The 18,246-nt window shown below is 45.3% G+C and overlaps 2 protein-coding genes across 5 annotated transcripts in view; both read right to left on the bottom strand.

Annotated features, from left to right (window-relative positions):
• Positions 1-9,007, bottom strand: part of Itgae (integrin subunit alpha E) — a 53,541-nt gene extending 44,534 nt beyond the window's left edge. The window contains exon 1 of the mRNA XM_047543281.1: positions 8,574-9,007. Within this exon, the coding sequence (XP_047399237.1) occupies positions 8,574-8,607 (34 nt within the window). The 5' untranslated portion in view covers positions 8,608-9,007. The remainder of the gene's footprint in view (positions 1-8,573) is intronic.
• Ncbp3 (nuclear cap binding subunit 3) overlaps positions 1-18,246 on the bottom strand; it is a 49,422-nt gene that overhangs the window by 1,280 nt on the left and 29,896 nt on the right. The window contains exons 15-17 of one of the 4 annotated variants that reach the window (XR_007107629.1): positions 17,903-18,050; positions 14,472-14,542; positions 12,172-13,563 (exon numbers count right to left, since the gene is read on the bottom strand). The exons of 1 other annotated variant lie outside the window; for it this stretch is intronic. The gene's annotated coding sequence lies outside the window, so the exon portion shown is untranslated. 2 more of the 4 variants (XR_007107628.1, XR_007107627.1) reach the window with 2 other exon arrangements.

Here is an 18,246-nt window from a genome sequence, read left to right as displayed (position 1 = left end):
ACTGGATCTAAATCTGTGTTCCATGACCCCCTCCTTGGGTTCAATTAATTTCCTAGAGTGGTTCACAGAACTCAGGAATAGGTACATTTGTTGGTTTAGTATAAAAGATATTACGAAGCACACAGAGAAAGAGAAGGGTAGAGGCAGGTATGGGGGCAGGGGTGTGAACCTCCCACATCCTCTCCAGTTGCACCACCACTAGGAACCTCCTTATATTCTGCTACCTGGAAGCTCTCTGAACCTTGTCCTTCTGGAGATTATAGAGGCTTCATTACATAGGCATGATTGATTACATCATCACTCAGTGATGGTCAACTTCATGACTTCAATCCCTCTCCTTTCTTGGGGGTTGGAAGTAGGGCTGAAAGTTCCAACCCTCTAATCCTGCCTCCGTCTTTCCCAAGAGCAGCTCCATCCTGAAGCTACCTAGGGGCTGCCACCAACCATGCATTAGCACACAAAAAGCCATGTATCACTTTGGTGAGTCTAAGGACTTTAGGATTTGTATGTCAGGAAGTGAGGGACAAAAACTGAATTTATATTTCCCAATATCACAGTAGGCATTATATTCTATTTCTTTTTTTTTTAATACTTCTACCTTGCCCAGAAAATTTTGTGCTGGTTCATAAAAATATACAATACAGTAAGATAAAACTCACTTAAAATTATGGGGCAGGCAAAAAAGGACAGAATGGAAATGATGGTTTAAGAAAAGGGAAGAATCTAATTAGACAGGAAGGCGGTCAACTGCCAGCTTGTATACATATCCACCGTACTGGCACTTTCTGTGATGACCCTGCTTTTGGCTCTGAACACAGCACTGGCACTCAAGAGAAGCTTAATAAAATTATTCACTGGATAAATGCATAAATGAATGAAGTAAGCTTTCTTGAAGCCAATATAAAGATGAAATGATCAGTCAACATCACTCACAAAACTGGAGAAAAAATTTGTTCTGGTGAAGCACAACTAATCCTGTTATTTAAGCCAGAAAATATTTCCCTGAATTTCCTCTTAATGAAAATACTGAACAAACCCCAAATCTCATTTCCCAGAGCTGTGATTCATGCTCTCCCTGCCACTGCCCCAAAGGAAACATAACAGGACCCTGTTCGGGGGTCAGGGATACCTTTGAGAATCTGAGGCAAGCATCAGAGACCTTCCCATCCCCTTATGTATACCAAGGGGCTCAGGACACACCATCCCAAAATACGACTGGAGGAGACAAGAAAGTATCACCCCAAAATTTATTTCTTCAGCATAGTTTGAGCTGGTTATTCTGAAAAATTGAGGACATGTAACTCTGAAAAGCTGTTCTGTTGTAAGAGAAATTTCATTTATAAAGGAAACCTAGCTGGGTGCAGTGGCATACATCTGGAATTCCAACAACTAGGAGACTGACGCAGGAGGATCTCAAATTTGAGGACTCAGTAACTGAGCAAGAACCTCAGCAATTCAGCAAGACCCTGTATCAAAATAAAAAATAATAAAATAATAATATAGCTCAGTGGTGAAAAAATCCCTGGGTTCAGTCCCCAGTAACACACACATACACACACACACACACACACACACACACACACACACACCCTGACATTAGTAATCTAGAGGAGATAACTTTCATTACCTGAAAGATGTTTTTCTGCATACCAAGACGAACTTTATTCACCACTCAGTTCCTCCCCTCCCTTCCCACAATGTGTCTCCACCCCAGAATTCCTAAGTCGCTATTTCTTTCTGTAGCTCAGGATGCTACATAAGGTTTAACCACCTGACACTGTTTCTGATCCTGTATTCATCTGATTGTTTTCTCTTGTTAATCTGCCTTATGTCAGTTTAGTTGGTAGCCCAGACAAAGAACCTAGAAGGCTGAAGGAAAAATATCTTCCCCTAGATTGAAGTGCTTTTCCCTCAGATTGCTTCCTTAGGTGGCTTCCTCCTCATTCTCATTTCTTACCTCCTGGCACAGGGCTTCCTTGCCTCCAGACTCCAGTAGGTCACTCTATTCCCCCAAAGCCTTAACCATTTACCACAATGTGGAATGACTTTGCTTTTCTCTTTGTTTACTTATTATTGTGACTGTCCCCTCCCCCAGACAATGAGTTCCACCAGGGCAAAAATGTGCAACTGCCTGGCTCACCATGCTCTCCCAGGGCTGGCTCAGTGGGTTACCCTTAGTTAGCTGGATGAGTAGATCCCTACAGCCTACTCATGGACCCTCAAGGGTTCTAGACCAAGAACTTCTGGTTCAGGAAGAGGGTGGCACTGTCCTCTACGAATGCACAGCTTAGAAGGAATGTTCGGTAAGGGTTGGGACAGTTTGCCCCGGAGCTCTGTTTCTTGATAAGCAAACTGACTGGAAGGGAACTAAAAAGTGGGAACTCCAACTCGCTACAAGTGAGTGGAGGGCCTCCCTGCTCCTTTACTGTCTGCGACTGATGCAGAGAACAGATTTGAGAATATTCCAGCATGTTACTTAGGCATCTGAGGCACCCAGCCCAGTGTATCCTCGCCTAGCATGTTCTCCAGATTCTCTGCACCTGTTGCCCCACACTTCCTACCTCTTCTGCCCAAGCTGCTCCCTCCAGTGCACATGCCATCCTCATCAATCTCACCCTCTGCCTGATAACTTAGCCCTTGAGACCCTACTCAGCCAGCCAGGAGCCAATGCTGACCCTAGCAGAGGAGCTCACTGGTCCCTCAGCCCACTCGGTATCCTGTGGTGTTTCTGGTCCTGACTAAATCCTGTCTTGATCAGAGTGACCTGTGATTAAATTTGTCTCCCCCAAACCATGATCTAACCTGAGTCATCCATCACAACTCCCAACTGCAAAGCCCAGCTGAGCATAGGGCCAGAACCAGAAGAGCTGCCTTGAAAATGTCAAAATGGGCCAGATCCGTTCCTCACTCTACCACACCCTTGTTTTTGCTTTGCTCAATGGAGGGGTCTTGAAGGGGTGGGAAAAGGGAAGAAATGAGCAGAGAGACAATCACAGCTATCCTCCAGAGCAACTGCTGTCTCTCAGGCACCATGCTGAAGCACAGAAAACTTGAGCAATTTGCTCATGGTCCGTCAGTAAATTGAAAATGTGTCTGGGGCCCAGGTTGCCTGATTCCAAAGCATTGGGGGGTTGGTAAAAAAGAGAGCAGATCACAAACATGCCTGGAGCAGCTGGGCATTGTTCCTGCTGGGCTTGGCTTCCTGTTGCTCTGCCACTCACTGCTGGGGCAGAGTCCTACTTTCGAGGTGGTGACTAGGTTGGTGTGAAAACTGTGGAGACATAAGAACCTGTGTATGTGTGTGTGTGTGTGTGTGTGTGACAGTGGGATGACCATATTCACTGAGCTTTCCCTGATAACCAGCTTGTGCCTAGATCTGCCCAGAGCCACTCACCCTGCTCCACTATGGGGTCTCTGACTTTTTGCTGCCCCTGGGTCACAAAACCCCTCCTTCACTCTTCTCTCTGAGACTCAGGAAAAATAGGATAGACTCCAGAGGTAATCAGTCTTGAGTTCAAATTCTTGCTCTGCCGTGGAGTCACCGAAAGACCTTGGGTTGTCACCTCACTTCAGTATCTGCCTCTGTGACACAGGGCTGTGTGGAGGCCCAGCATGTGGATGCTAAGGGTAGAGAGAGTTGTAACCACAGGTAGGGTCTGTCACATTCTCTTACAGTCTAACCCATGCTCTAACACAAGCCCCCTCACATGCTGTTAGGCAGCAGAGCACAGCTAAACCACTGTCTGTCACCACACTACCCACAGGGATAACTATGCTGTCCCCAGCCACGTGGGCCTGCTGAGTCAGACTAAGAGCCCCTCATCCTGTCAGCCCCACTGCCTCTCCCTTAACCCCCACTGTCTCCTCCACCGCACTGGACATTTTGTGACTTTTTATGGTAATTGAAATTGAACCCAGAGGTGCTTTGCCTCTGAACTACTTCCCCCTGCCCTTTTCATTTTTTATTTTGAGACAGGGACTCAAACTTGAGATCCTCCTGCCTTAGTCTTCTGAGTAGCTGGGATCACAGATGTGCATCACCATGCCTGGCTTGCTCTGAGCATTAAAAATACATGTTCTTGCAGAACAATGATCATGATTCCCAATAAACCAAAGCCCAGGGGACACAGTTTGCCCAAATCTATGCAATGAGTTGCACAGCTCACAGCTTTTAGAAGTGGAATTAAATTCCTGACACCTGGCCCAGAATGCCCATAAAGGCTTTAGGAGAGGATTACACATCAGAACCATCTGCCAAGAGCCTGCCCAGGGGAGCTGCTCATAGACCACATCCTCAGTCCATCCCCTTGTTCTTTCCATCATCTCAACCTCAAACCTTAGTCACCTAGGCCACCAGCTCCCTCACCTTCCACAGGTTACCTAGTAACAAGTATGGCCACAGATCTTGAGCAACACTGTGTGTGGGGCACTATGCTAACCATGTGTGGATGTTCCAATTATCCTCCTACTTCTCATGAGTGCCTCTTCTTCTTCATGCCTGCTGTCCCTAGCACCTGTGGACTGGACCGTGACTATAGCATTCTCACTGGCTTCTCTGCATCCCTTTCTCCTATACTCCACCTTCCATACAACATACAAGTCTGACTTGCTGTGTCTCTGTGTCACAAAGGTAGACTGAAGCAAGGTGACACTGTTACTACCCTGTTTGGGACCTTCCATGGCTTCCTACTGCCCTTCCAGTGAAGTCCAAGCTTTCTCAGTCTGGCACTCACCCCCACCACGCTCCTCACCCCCATCACCACAGTCCTCTCAGGCTTCACCCCCATCACCATGGAACTCTCAGGCCTGGCTGCCCATGTGTCCCTCATGAGCCCAATATACACCCATTCACCCTATACACCCCATACACCATACAAACCCTACACACCCATGTACACCCATGCATACACATACCCCATATACATTTAAACACACTCCATGCACTCTACAATATACACACGCAATATACAGCATATATGCCTCATACATACCCACATACCCATATATCCCATTCAACTTCACATACCCTACACTTCATACACCCAAAACACCCTATACACATCATATATGCCCTCCTATATACACATCCTACATACATCATACATGTCACACCCTATACATATACCCACACCCCATACATCCCATACATACTCCATATACAACACATATACTCCATACACAATATGTACTCCACACACAGCACACATACCTCATAACATCCCTATATCCCATATACACTCCCCACACTATCTGCCCCTCATATGCCCTACATACCCCATAGGCATCCTACACATACCATATACGTTATGCACAGCTCATACATACCACCAGGGATCTCTCAGGCCTGGCTCCTCACATGTCCCCCATGAGCCCCATACACACCCACACACTTCACATACCAAGCCAATTTCCCAGAGGTTGGAGAGATGTAGGGCTCCTCGTGGCCCACTCTCCACCTGGCTCTCCTATAAGCATTGCCCATCTCTGACATTTTTCTTTCTTTCACATTTTTTTCCAGTACTGGGGATTGAACCTGGGGGTGCTCTACCACTGAGCTACACCTCCATCTCTTTTAAATATTTTATTTAGAGACAGGGTCTCACTAAATTTTAGGGCCTCACTAAGTTGCTGAGGCTAGCTTTGAACTAGTGATCCTCCTATCTCAGCCTCCCACGCCACTGGGATTACAGGCGTGGGCCACCACTCCAGGACCTTATTTTTTTTATTTTGAGACAGGGTCTTGCAACACTGATAAGGTAATCCACCTGTCTCAGCCTCCTGAGTTGCTGGTGTTTCAGGCATGCGTGACCATGCCTGGGCTCCTCTTCTTGGCTTGGGCTACTCCCACCCCCACACCTCAAATGGCCTGACCCCTCCTCATCAAGTCCTGGGGACATTCTTGCTAGGTTCTCTGCTGGGGCTAGAGAGGTTATTGTGTGTGCAATCTTTTCATTACACAGCGGCCCAGGTCAGGGACAGTGCCCTTATCACCAAGTCCAAGATGTCCCGATCTTGGAATTGAACAGGCAACACAAGAACAGTCAGTCTTCTGCTCCCACGCAAACCTCACCACCCACCTTCCACACACCCAGGTTTCTGTGCCTATTCTTTTCCCAACCCATAAAGCCCCTTGTTTTCACCAGTCTGTTTGCTGAGGACCTCCCCAGTCTCCAGGGCCCAGATGACACCATAGTCTCCCTGAGGACCAAGTCTTTCTCTCACACACTTGCACACAGGTGCAGGGATGTGCCAGGCAGAGCCAGGTCTGCCTCCTCTGTTCCCTGGGCCATGGCCTGAGCTGGTGCCAGAGCTGGGCAGGCCCTAGACTCTAGTTCCTTTTTCTTCACCCTCATGGTTTCATAGGTCTATAGCACAGTTCCTTCTTCACATGATGAGGGAGGCAGACTCAAGTTCTGAGACCTGGGAGGGAGAAGTGTGTTACTGTGGCCACAGAATGAGTCAGGGCTTCAGACTGACCTGGGGACAGCAGGGGGTCACATGGTAGCAGGGTATGCTGGGGATGGAGACTTGCGTGTGGGTGGCTCTAGGTTTCAGGGTGTCTGTTTATCTATGTCTGACTCTTTTCAAACCTTTGGATATTTTATCTCATCTGCTCCCATGATTGACTAGACGAGGACATTGCCATAGCAGGTGGCCTAGAAAGGGCAGGTCAGAGTCAGGCCGAGAACAGTTCTGGATTTGTTCCAGCCCAGGCCAACCAGTCACAGAAATTGGGGTTGAGCCTTAATTCACAGCATGAGGGGTCCTTCCCACCCTCCCTGGTACCTCCTGGCCTCCTTCTCAGACTCTTTTCAGCCCTCAAGACTTGGAGCCAGTCTCACCTTCTCTGGGAAATCCTCCAAGACTGGTCTATCCCCAGGTCTCAGGGCCTCACAGCATATAATGGAACTGTCACAGCCAACATTTCTCCCACTCAGACTGAGTTGCTGGAGCCCTGCTCTCACCCATCCCGCAGAGTAGCCAAGCTGTAGGTCAAGAGGTCTAGTGCTACCAGTCGACCTCTTGTTCTCTGCTGTCCATCAACTTGGGAAGTGCCCAGGCCTCAGAAGGGGTTTGACAAAAGGTACCTGCTGGTGAAGATTCTGAAGTGATGGGTGGTTGTCTGAGAGGCTACAGGAGACAGATGAGCAGGAGCCCAGTGTGATGATGCCAGGGTTAGCATCCCAGGCCACAGGAGTAATCTGGAATTGGGAGATGACCAGGGCCTGGGCTCGAGCCTTATCTCATCGGTGTTTGCTTGCTACCCTGGACAGTCACTGTCCTGTTCTGGGCCCCCGTCACCTCCTCTGTAGTGGATAAGGGTGAACTAGAGTCTAGTCTAAACATCTCCAGATATTATTGGTGATGGAGCATCAAAGTCATAAGTCATGAGAAAGGTGAATCTGCTCCAAACCCCATATGTAACAAAAATAGACAAGCCTAAACTATACAATAAGAAAAAGGAAGCTCAACAAAGGTTTGATCTTCCCATGATGACAATTTAAGATGCTTTTGAAATATCAAATATCAAAATTTGTCCAAAATGTATGTTTGCTGGTGGTAAGACAAAACAGGGGCAGGTTTTGGTCTGCTTCTTGGGTGATCTGGCCCATGGGAGGTTAATCTTGCATTCCTTCCAAGCATCAACTTAGCTTTCAGACACACTGGTGCTCACTGGCTGGCCTCGCCTTTCAGAGAGAATGCAGGTTCCTAGGAGCCTTTGCACTACTATGCCTGAGTCCACCTAATTTTCCTGCCAAACTTCTGACCAGGTGAAGAACACCAGGTGGTCTGCCTGGATCACTAGTGAGGGCCACCTGTCTTGATCTGAGCAGCCTTCAAGGGCTCCCCTGATCATGCTGTCCTGTTCTGGGGGCTTTGTGGGTAGGTTCTGAACTTGGTTTACCGAAAGTATTTTTCTTGCAAGGTTTTATTGTTTTTAGAGACACTGGCTTTGAATTCCTGGGCTCAAGTAATACTAGGAGCAATGTAAAGGCTCCTAGAAGCCTGCATTCTCCCTGAAAGCGGCCAGGCCAGCCAGTGAGTTGGGACTATGGGTGCACACAAGCACAACCAGAATGGGACCCTCAGGCAGCAGAAGTGCCTCCCCACCACCACCCACACACCACAGGAACAGGAAGCAGGTCCCCTAACACACTTGCCCCAGTCTCTTGCCAGTGTTCACATTCTGAGTCCTCACCTTCATCCGCTAAAGCCCTACTCTGTAACAGGCTGGGTACTCTGCTGGATGGAGTTGGGTTTCTGCCCTCTTATTAACTAACTTGGCACAGACCTAAGAACCTGCCCAGAGGAGGTGCCCTGGAAAGAAGAGACTCACTGGAGATGGAACCTGTGGCAGAATCCTGGAATCTGAAGCCACAGGCCATCAACACGGTCAAAGCAGAGCACCATAGGTCCTTCTCAACAAGATTTGATCCAAGTGAGAGCATGTCCCTGGGGAAACTCCTGTTTAACACTGGTCTGAGCCCCCATCAGACCAAGGCTACATGCTATAGATGCTGAGCCAGAGCTGAGAGTACAGCAGTTCAAGGCAGGGGTTGAGACTGACTTACTGGTCATGCAGAGCAGAGCACGGAAGAGCCACATCCTAGCTGGAGCAGAGGCAGGAGCTTTCAAGATGAGCAGCTGAGCAGGGAGCTAGATGGGCCAGGCCAGGCGCTCAGCTTCCCCTCCTCGGCTGAGGAGGCTGGGAGGCGGAGACAGAGGTGCACACAGAGGCAAGGACCCACAGACAGACAGGCACTTTCAAGTAGCCACAGTCACTCCCGCTTGTGCACAGTCAGCCATATGGTTTCCTCAGTAGCTGTGGGCTGGATTCCTGGAGCTTAGAGGCAATTGTTGCCCAGATCCCTCACTCACGCTTATACCCCACTTTCAAGGAATGGTGAGCAGAGGTTTGACTGGGCGTTGGTTCTGGATGTCCTTGGCAGCAGATGGAGGAGCAGGAGCAGGAACAATCCAGTCCATTGTCTGTATCATTCACATGAGTTTCCAGTCTGTCCTGCCTCAAAACCTATCACCAGATAGCTCAGTTTAGCTCTCAGTCCAGGGTTTTTGGTGGCAGTTGTCTCAGCAGTGACACAGGGATTCTCCTCCATCAGGAAGTGCCCCCACTGTCAGAAACGGCTCTTGTGCCTGGCCCTGCACGCAGGGCCTGGGGCAGCAAAGGGCCAGGTGAGCAGAAAGACCCAATGCACTAGCTGACACCACTGCCTCCATCCAACCGCCTATATTTTTAAAAATCTGGCTATATCACTTTGATGCTAAAACGAGTTTCACAGAGCTCTGGGTTGCCAGCCTAGCATAAGAGGTAGACACAAGTATTTCAGTACACCTCTGACCTACCCCAGTATTCCAGAAACCAAATCACTGACAGCTACCATTCATATTGAAGGGCCAACTTCACTTTCTGTCAAATTTGCCCCATGAAAGTCTATCAGGGAAGGAGGCCTCCCCACACTGCGGCTCTTCAAGCTGCAGGAAGTGCAGTGAGCACTGTACAACACAACTCTGGGCAGAAGTGGAGCTGCTCTTGACTGCATTGTTCAACTCAGTAGCCATCGCTACATGTGACTACCGAGCCCTTAAGATGCCACTAGAACAACCGAAGAACTGAATTTTAAATTGTACTTACTTTTTTTTTTCGTTGGCACCAGGGATTGAACCCAGGGGTGCTTAACTGCTGAGCCACATCCCCAGCCCTTTTTAAATATTTTATTTAGAGACAGGGTCTTGCTGAGTTGCTTAGGGCCTCGCTAAGTTGCTGAGGCTGGCTTTGAACTCTCAATCCTCTTGCCTCAGCCTCCTGAGCCACTGGGATTACAGGCACGAGCCACCATGCCTGGCTTGTACTTACTCAAAATTAAGTTAAATTCAGAAAGGCAGGGTATGTCTCTCATCTATTATAGGAATGTCTGCAGCCCAGATAGTACTTTGAAATGTTAATGTGTTAAAAAAGTAGGCAATGGTGTTGACTTAGTAACTAAAAGAAAATCAATTTTATTCTGTTTCTCACATTTAAAGTTTGTTTGGTCAATGTTTTGTGAAAATTCAATGACACTTCAAACATCTTGGCACTGTCTGCTTTGGTCTGACAAAATACTTATGACTAGATCCCCCCTGTATATCACCCAGCAGCGAAGCTAAAGAGCTGAAAAAGCACAGTTCCAGCTCTGATGATCTGATCTGCCATCATATCACAATGCAGACCATCCTAAGGTTGCTTAACCTTGTTACAGGTTGTGCTGGGGCCTGCAACCTGCAGTCCACCTTCCAACCATTCCAGGGCTCACTGACTTTCCTTTCCCCAGTTCATTCTGAGTTCCAAGGGCACTTAGTAAAGCCACAGTGGAACTCTTCTTCCCAGCACTGGTGCAGAAGGAAAGGGGAGTAGCCCCAAATCACAGAGAAAATCCTTTGGCAGGGCGGGACTAAAAACCATGACTGCAGTTCACCCAAGACTTCCACAAGAAGCAGGACATCGTGTTTGGAGCGTGACCTTCAGGGTGCCTTGGTAGTCCAGGTAACGGTGACTGGATGCTGGAAAGGAAGCAGGGCCATTTTCTGCATCTTTGTGGATCTCTAGAATGCTGACTCATCCTGCATCCATCCAAGATTGTCAGTGCCTCTAGGCACAAGAACACAGGGGGCCCTTTAAGCCCCTTAAGCCCACCTGATGGTAACACTTCCCTGCAAACTTAAGGTCCTCAAGGTGGGACCGGCCTTTGTCCCTCCCTCACAGCACACAATATAAGGTTGTATATTCAGCAAATACATACTTATACAAAAGACTAGGGAAAGTGGTTTCCTAATTCATTGTACTTTAAAAGAACCTTAAGGGACCAACCTGAATGATATCCTACATCAACTTGGCTGTAATCTTCAAAAACATCAATGTCAAGAAAGACAAAGAAAGGCTGAGGAACTACTCCAGATTAAAGGAGACAAAAGAGAGGATTACTAGAGGACAGTACTCCATGCTGGATTGGATCCTGGACCAGGAAAAATAAAATAAAATAGCTTTAAAGTTAATTATTGAGCCAGCTGACAAAACTGAGACATGAACTACAAATAAGTACCTATAGTATGGACCAGACATTACATATTTCCTGAATTTGGTAACTGCTATGGATATGTGGGGGAATGCCCTTGTTCTTAGAAAACACACACTAACAGGCAATGTATGGGTAAAGGGGCATAATATATTAAATAAATCTTAAATAGTTTATGGCTCAGAGAGAAGGGGAAGAAAAAGAAGGGGCACAGAGGATGAGGAAAGAAAGACTGAATAGTAAAATGTGGCAAAATGTTCTGTTCTACCCTTGACACTCTACGATTCTGAAATTATGTCAAAATAAAAATCTCTTTAAAATATCCAAGGATGGAAGTATGCAGTATGAGGTGGACCCACACTGTCTTGAGTAGAGGGGGCTGGTCCCCCAGCCTGCCCCTAGCCTCCAGACACAGGAAATTGTTCTAAACACCCACCTAGCTTCTGAATCCTAGGAAGCCAGAAGAATTAATTTAGAAGAGTGAAGAGAGCAGAGGAGTTGTAGGCAGAGTAATGGTAATCACTACCACTCACTGAATGCTCAGCAGGGAGCACCCAACTCAAGGTCAAGGCCTTTCAGGTAAGCACTCATCTGAAGGTACCCCAATTTCACAAAAGAGGAGGATGCTAACTCCCAGAGAAAAGTTAAGTATTTTGCCAAATGCCACATGATTAGTAAGTGGCTGAGTAGGAAATCAAAGAGGTCTGCCTTCTTCAGAACCAGGACACTGAACCACTATAAACCCTCTTGCCTTCAAATACATGTTTTGAACTTTAAAAAAATAGGGACCAGCCCAGTGCAATGGCACACATAATGGTAATCCCAGGGACTCGAGAGGTTGAGTCAAGAGCATCTCAAGTTCAAGGCCAGTCTTAGAAATACAGCAAGGACAGTTTCAAAATAAAAAGGACTGGGAATACAGCTCAGTGGTAAAGCTCCTGATTTCAATCCTCAATTAAAAAAAAAAAAAAAGAGGGGTTGGGAGATAGCTCAGTTGGGAGAATGCTTGCCTTGCAAGCACAAGGCCCTAGGTTCGATCCCCAGCACCCAAAAAAAAAAAAAAAAAAAACCTCATTCCACAATTACAGATTGGCATCATTATATCACTGGGTACTGTAGATTGAGTAGTATCCCCTTCCAAATTCATATGCTGAAGCTCTAATCCCAAATGTAGCTTTATTTGGAGACACGGCTTTAAGGAGGTAATTAAGGTTAAATGAGGTCAAAAGAGTGAAGCCCAGTCCTAAATCCAATAGAATCAGTGGCATTTTAAGGGTCACATGCATATACGAAGGAAAGGCCACGTGAGCCAGAAAACTAGGAAGAAGGCCCTCAACACCCTGGTACCCTGAGCTCACTTTCCCAACCTCCAGATCTAAGAGAAAATAAGCATCTGTTGTTTAAACCAGCCAGTATATATATTATCATGGCAGCCTAAACAGACTGATACACTGGGCTACTTACCCAATCATAAGATTGAGTGGGATTTGTATGTGCATGTGTACACACATACGTGCACATTTGCTAAGGGTTGGAGGACTAAGTGGAGAGAGCAAGTGAGAGGATTCTCTTGTCCTCTCATAGTTGAGAGGCTAGGAGGGGTGCACTGGGACACAGGACCACATCTCTTGCTTAACCCACCTCCTTCCTGTCTAACTTGCAATTCCCAATGCTCCTTTGAAAGTACAGCAGGGGTCCTAGAATACACATTAGCACCAGAAGAAAACTTGGAGATCATCCTAGTTGCCTGAAAGACAAGGCAACTAAGGCCCAGAGAGGAAGGGACTTCCTTGGTTTTTCCCAGTTAACGATGAGGTAGAATGAGTCCCTAGGGTCCTAGCCCCAGCTCCAGCCACCATCCTATTTGACTTTCCCCAAAAGACATTCCTCCTGAGCTAAAAGTACTGCCAATTGTTCACAGGCCCTCTGGGGAACATATCATAGGACCAAACACTTCTACAACCCCAGGAAGAGAGAAACAGGAAAGTCATGTCTTCTCTCCTGACAACAGTAAGGGACTCTTACCCTCACTAACCTATACTGGTCCAGGGTTGAGGGTGACAAACAGTCTGAAGTACCTAAAAGTCTTAACTACTTAAGAATCTGGGCACCTGGAGAGGGCCTCTGGAATCACTCCAACAGATGAGTTTGGTACTTCAAATACCACTCATAATCTTATGAGTTTTATATACAGTACAGGAAAATACACTTTAATGCCTCACGACTATTTAAAACAGGCTTTTGAGGCAGCATTTCCCTAAATGCTCCCAGAAACACTAAAGTTCTATAAAATGCTCATAGAGTTTCATTGAGGTAAAATAAAATTTAAGAAAGTATTAGTGGTTTTTTTTCTCTTAGATTTACTTTATTTTATAAACATGTAAGAAAAATAGATGTTTGCTGTTGGTCAAATTATGCAGTAACAATCTTCCTTGAAGCAAATGTGCTATTCTCAAGATTACAAAAAGTACTTTCTCCTTTTTGTTCTTACCTTAAAGAAAAAAAAAAAAAAAAAACAATTTAACTTCTAATTTATTTATTATATAGGTTTAAAAGCAAATACTCATGCATCAAACTTGCATTGGTAGCAGTTAATTAATCTGTGAAGCCACAATTTGCTGTTAACTGTAATCCAAAGTGCACGTTACCATTTCATCATGACCTTAAGGATACTCCTCCACCTGAGAAGTTTGAAATTGCTTTAGGCCACAGAGCTGTGTGAACTGTTTCTTGTCACCTGTCTTGGATCGCCATTACCTTCCCCACCAACAGGACCAGAGGCTACAAACTGACTCAATGGTCCCTCTTTCATGTCTCTCACCCACCAGCTTCCTTTCCTCCTATCTTAGGGCAGATGAATGGTTTTCTAAAAAACAGTCTGGACTATCTGCATTATTTCCTAGCAAATTCTTTATGAAGCTGGGGAAGCTTTAGCTGATATGGCAGACCATCAAAATCTGATTGTTTACTGAAATCTATGTAATGAGAACTTTCTACTTTTTTTTTGTCGGGGGAGGTACTGGGAATTGAACTCAGGGGTACTTGACAACTGAACCACACTCCCAGCCCTATTTTGTATTTTATTTTGCTCACTGAGTTGCTTAGTACCTCACTTTTGCTGAGGTTGGCTTTGAACTCATGATCCTTCTGCTTCAGCCTCCCGAGGTGCTGGGATTACAGGCATGTGCCACCATGCCTAGCTATAACTTTTTTCTTACACCAGTAAAGTATATACAACATTGAATTACACCAGTAAAGTATATACAACATTGAATAATCTTCCCCTTTTTGTATCTGGTTGGCTCATCTAGAATAGCCTAGACTGCAGATAATGGTGACAGAGCTGGGTAGGGTTACCACAGTTCATTATTTTGTGAACACCTATAGAGCACTACTTACTCTGAGCTGTCCTGATGCTAGGATTCAGAGAAAACAACATGGAGACATGTATTCTGTTATGAGCTCACAGGCTAAATGGAAAACAAAATAGGAAAATAAGACATTGCATGTCCATGGCAGAAAAATGAGTAGCCTATAAGAGGTCCCTGGCGTCTCAAAGGATGCAGCTGTTCCCAAAACTAGGAATTTATAAATTCCATAAATATTTATGGAAGACCTGCTAGGTGCATGATGGAATGAATTGTTTCTTGTCACCTGTCTTGGAAACCCTGATGAACAAGCCTGACATGGTCCCTGCTCTCACAGAGCTTACAGTCTAACAAAACAGACAAACCAGGAATAGGAAATTATAGTCGAGTGTATAAGAATGCTGGTTGGGGCAGTAGTGATTTGGCATTATACATAAACTTTTCACTTAGTTAACATAAAGGTATTTATCTGAAGAGTAAAGTTTAAAAAAAAGATGAGAAAGAAAATTTCAAGTGGCTTAGGTCATTCATCTTTCTCTCCTTCCCAGGTTTGCAACTCTGCTGGCCCTGTGGCCTGCCGAAGTTTCAAGCTCCTCAAAAGTGACCTTCTCACTTAGTGTGATTCTAGCACTTAATTATCAGTGAGTATACATAACATGGTCCTAATTGCAGGTCAACTACTTCATCTGTTATGCAACCAAAGCAACAGTGGTCTGTTCCCATACATGCAAGACTGACTGCAAGAGACCTTGTGATGGTGGTCTTCAATGTGGCACTTGCCTTGGAATTTTGATTATATTCCAATTATGATCCTAAGACTCTGATGATTTTTTTTTTTTTTTTTTTTTTTTTTTTGGTACTGGGGATTGAACCTAGGGGCACTTTACCACTAAATTACATCCCCAATCCCTTTTATTTATTTTAAGACAGGGTCTCAATAAACTGCTAAGGTTGACTTGTGATCCTCTTTTGCCTCAGACTCTCAAACTTAATTGCTGAGATTACAGGTGTACATAGCTTAGGTGCTGACTTTATTACCTAAACCTGGAGTCAGTTACAACTAACTCCTTTGTGACAACACCGTGGGACACACGGAAAGAGCCCAATACCTTGGCTCTGGAAATTAAGGGTTACCTCCTACAAAAGCCCCTAAGACCTCAAGAACAAGGGGAATAGGGCTGGGGTTGTGGCTCAGTGGTAGAGCACTTGCCTAGCATGTGTGAAGCACTGGCTTTGATCCTCAGTACCACATATAAATAAATAAAATAAAGATCCATCCATAATTTTAAAAAATTAAAAAAAAAAGAATAAGGGGAATAAAGAAGGTAAGGCTGAGGCAGGAGGTAGAGAAAATGGGGGGAATCATGTTACTGGCAGGGGGGCACACTGCAGAGTGTGGAAGGCTAGTGAGATCAAGGTAAATCCAGGGAATTAGTGAGCAAAAGTCAGGGGAGAATGGGGAGAACAGGAAAGAGATAATGCCAGAGGCTAGATCCTGACGAGCTTTATAAGCTATCAAAGAACTGGAATTTATTCTAAAGGTAATGGTGAAACTCTGGAAAGATTTCAAGCAGAGGAATAACAGAATCAGGAATGTAGCTCAGAGGTAGACCCTTACTGGATCCAATCCCCAGTACTGTCCCCCATCAAAAAAAGTTCATCCTGAAGCACATGAAAAATTGCCCAATATCATTGGTCATTAGGAAAATGCAAATTAAAACCAGCGAGATAGCATTTCATATTGGAAAATAAGAAGTGTTGGTAAAGATGTGGGCAAGCTGGGACCCATAGATATTGTTGGTAGGAAAGGAAAATGACACAGCTACTTGGGAAAATAGCCTGGCAGTTCCTCAAAAGATGAAAGAAAGTTAGCATAAGACAAGGAATTCCACTCCCAAGTAAAAATCCAAGAATAATGAAAATTTACTTCTATGAAAAAACCTGTATTTCATAGAAACCTATTCATAATAGCCAAAAAGTAGAAACAACCCAAATATCCATTAACTGATGAATATGTAAAATGTAGAATCTCCAATGAAATATCATTTATCAATTTAAAAAAATAAAGTGCTGATACAGTATAATATGGATGAACCTTGAAAATATGTTAAGTAAGAGAATATGACTCCACTTAAACAAAATGTCCAGAACAGGCAAATCCATAAAGACAGAAAGATTAGTAGCTGCTAGGGGTTAGGAAAAACAAAACTGGGGAATAACTGCTATTAAGTACAGGATATCTTTTTTGGTGATGAAATGTTCTAAAATTTATTATGCTGATGGATGGAAATGAGTGAATCATATGCTATGTATATTATATCTCAACTAAGCTGCCAACAACACATCTATCCTGGCTACAGTATGAAGAATGGACAGGGACAGTCTGGCAGAGGTTGAGGAAGAGGGGATGGGATAGACAGTGACTGAAACAAGGGGAGATTTATGGAAACAGATTGGGAGAAGGGGTGGCAGGGCAGGACAGTTTACAACTTGTGGTGGGCTCTCGAAACTCTTGTGGGTACCTGGTACTTCTCCCAGGAGGGAAAGTGGGAAACCAAAATGAGGTATCTGCAGTCATTATCAAGCAGCAAAATTGTATTTAAAATCTCCTACATGTAAGGACTTAAGAGGAATACAAAAAAGCATATAGCCCTACTGCCTTCATGTACAAAGAGTACCCCAGAGAAAAACATGCCAGAGTGCCTACCAAGTTGTCCCCACTGTCCCACCTGCTTTTGTTTTGTTTTGCAGTACTAAGGACTGAACCCAGGGAATCTTTACTGCTGAGCTACATTCCCTGCCCATTTTTTGAGACAGGGTCTTACTAAGTTGCTGAGGCTAGCCTCAGCCTCCAGAGTCTCTGTGATTACAGAGGTGCATATGGCCCATCCTCACTTCTAAGCTCCAAAGATAAGGCTAAGCATCCAGGGCACACTCAAGATGCTGCAAGACCTGAGTGGCCAAGAGCAGGCTGTAGAGTAAGAGAGGCCTAGAAAGTCAGTAACTTTAGTAGACTAGAGAGTGCTGAAAAGCCATGGGGGCAAATGAGGTTGAACTGCTGGGAAACAAAATAAGGAAAGTCTCTGAAGGGGCATTTTCTAAACCCTACAGAGACCATATCAGTTAGGAAACCACAAGGACATCAGTAGAGCCAGAGATTATGATAGGAGGGGATAAGTCCCTGTCCACAACCTCATGACTTCCACTGTTTCTTTGACCCTTTGGTCACCTACAACACAAAGTAGTACTGGACAGCCCACTGCAAAGGCAGTTTTGGGAAGAGTAAAACACCACTGAGATGCACCAACAAAGCTAGAAGCTCCATACCAGCCCATCCATTTGCTAGGTGGGGAAATTAAGGCCCAGCAGAACCAGGGGTTAGCATCCAGGTATCTGACTCACAGGACCTTGCACTTCTAACTATACCAACCCCCAAAACCCTGGAACCCTCCTCCTAAGAACCTGCTCTGAGTTTGGTGCTTCAGAGGGCAAGTAGAGCTGAGCTGGGAAACCTCAGAGGCCTTGTCTCCACTGGCACAGAAGTCAGAACCACCTCTTTGCTAGAATCCTAGGAAGCCGAAATATCCCTTGGTTATATGCTCTCATCTTTCTAAAGGGAGGAAAAAAAGCAGGTTAACCAACAAAATACGGTACAAAACAGTTTTCATTACAGCCCTCAAGACTCACAGTCTTTACTTTCTTTATTAACAAAACTGTTCTGCATTTATTAGCACCACAGTGTAATCAACTACCAATGTGACATCAACTCAGCCACAAGATCTCCAGGATCCAGGGTTGCACTGGGT

Source organism: Sciurus carolinensis, chromosome 3 (assembly GCF_902686445.1).
Source record: "Sciurus carolinensis chromosome 3, mSciCar1.2, whole genome shotgun sequence".
Classification (NCBI taxonomy): domain Eukaryota; kingdom Metazoa; phylum Chordata; class Mammalia; order Rodentia; family Sciuridae; genus Sciurus; species Sciurus carolinensis.
The sequence above is the reverse complement of the archived record's forward strand: the minus strand, read 5'-3'. Positions and strand labels throughout refer to the sequence as shown.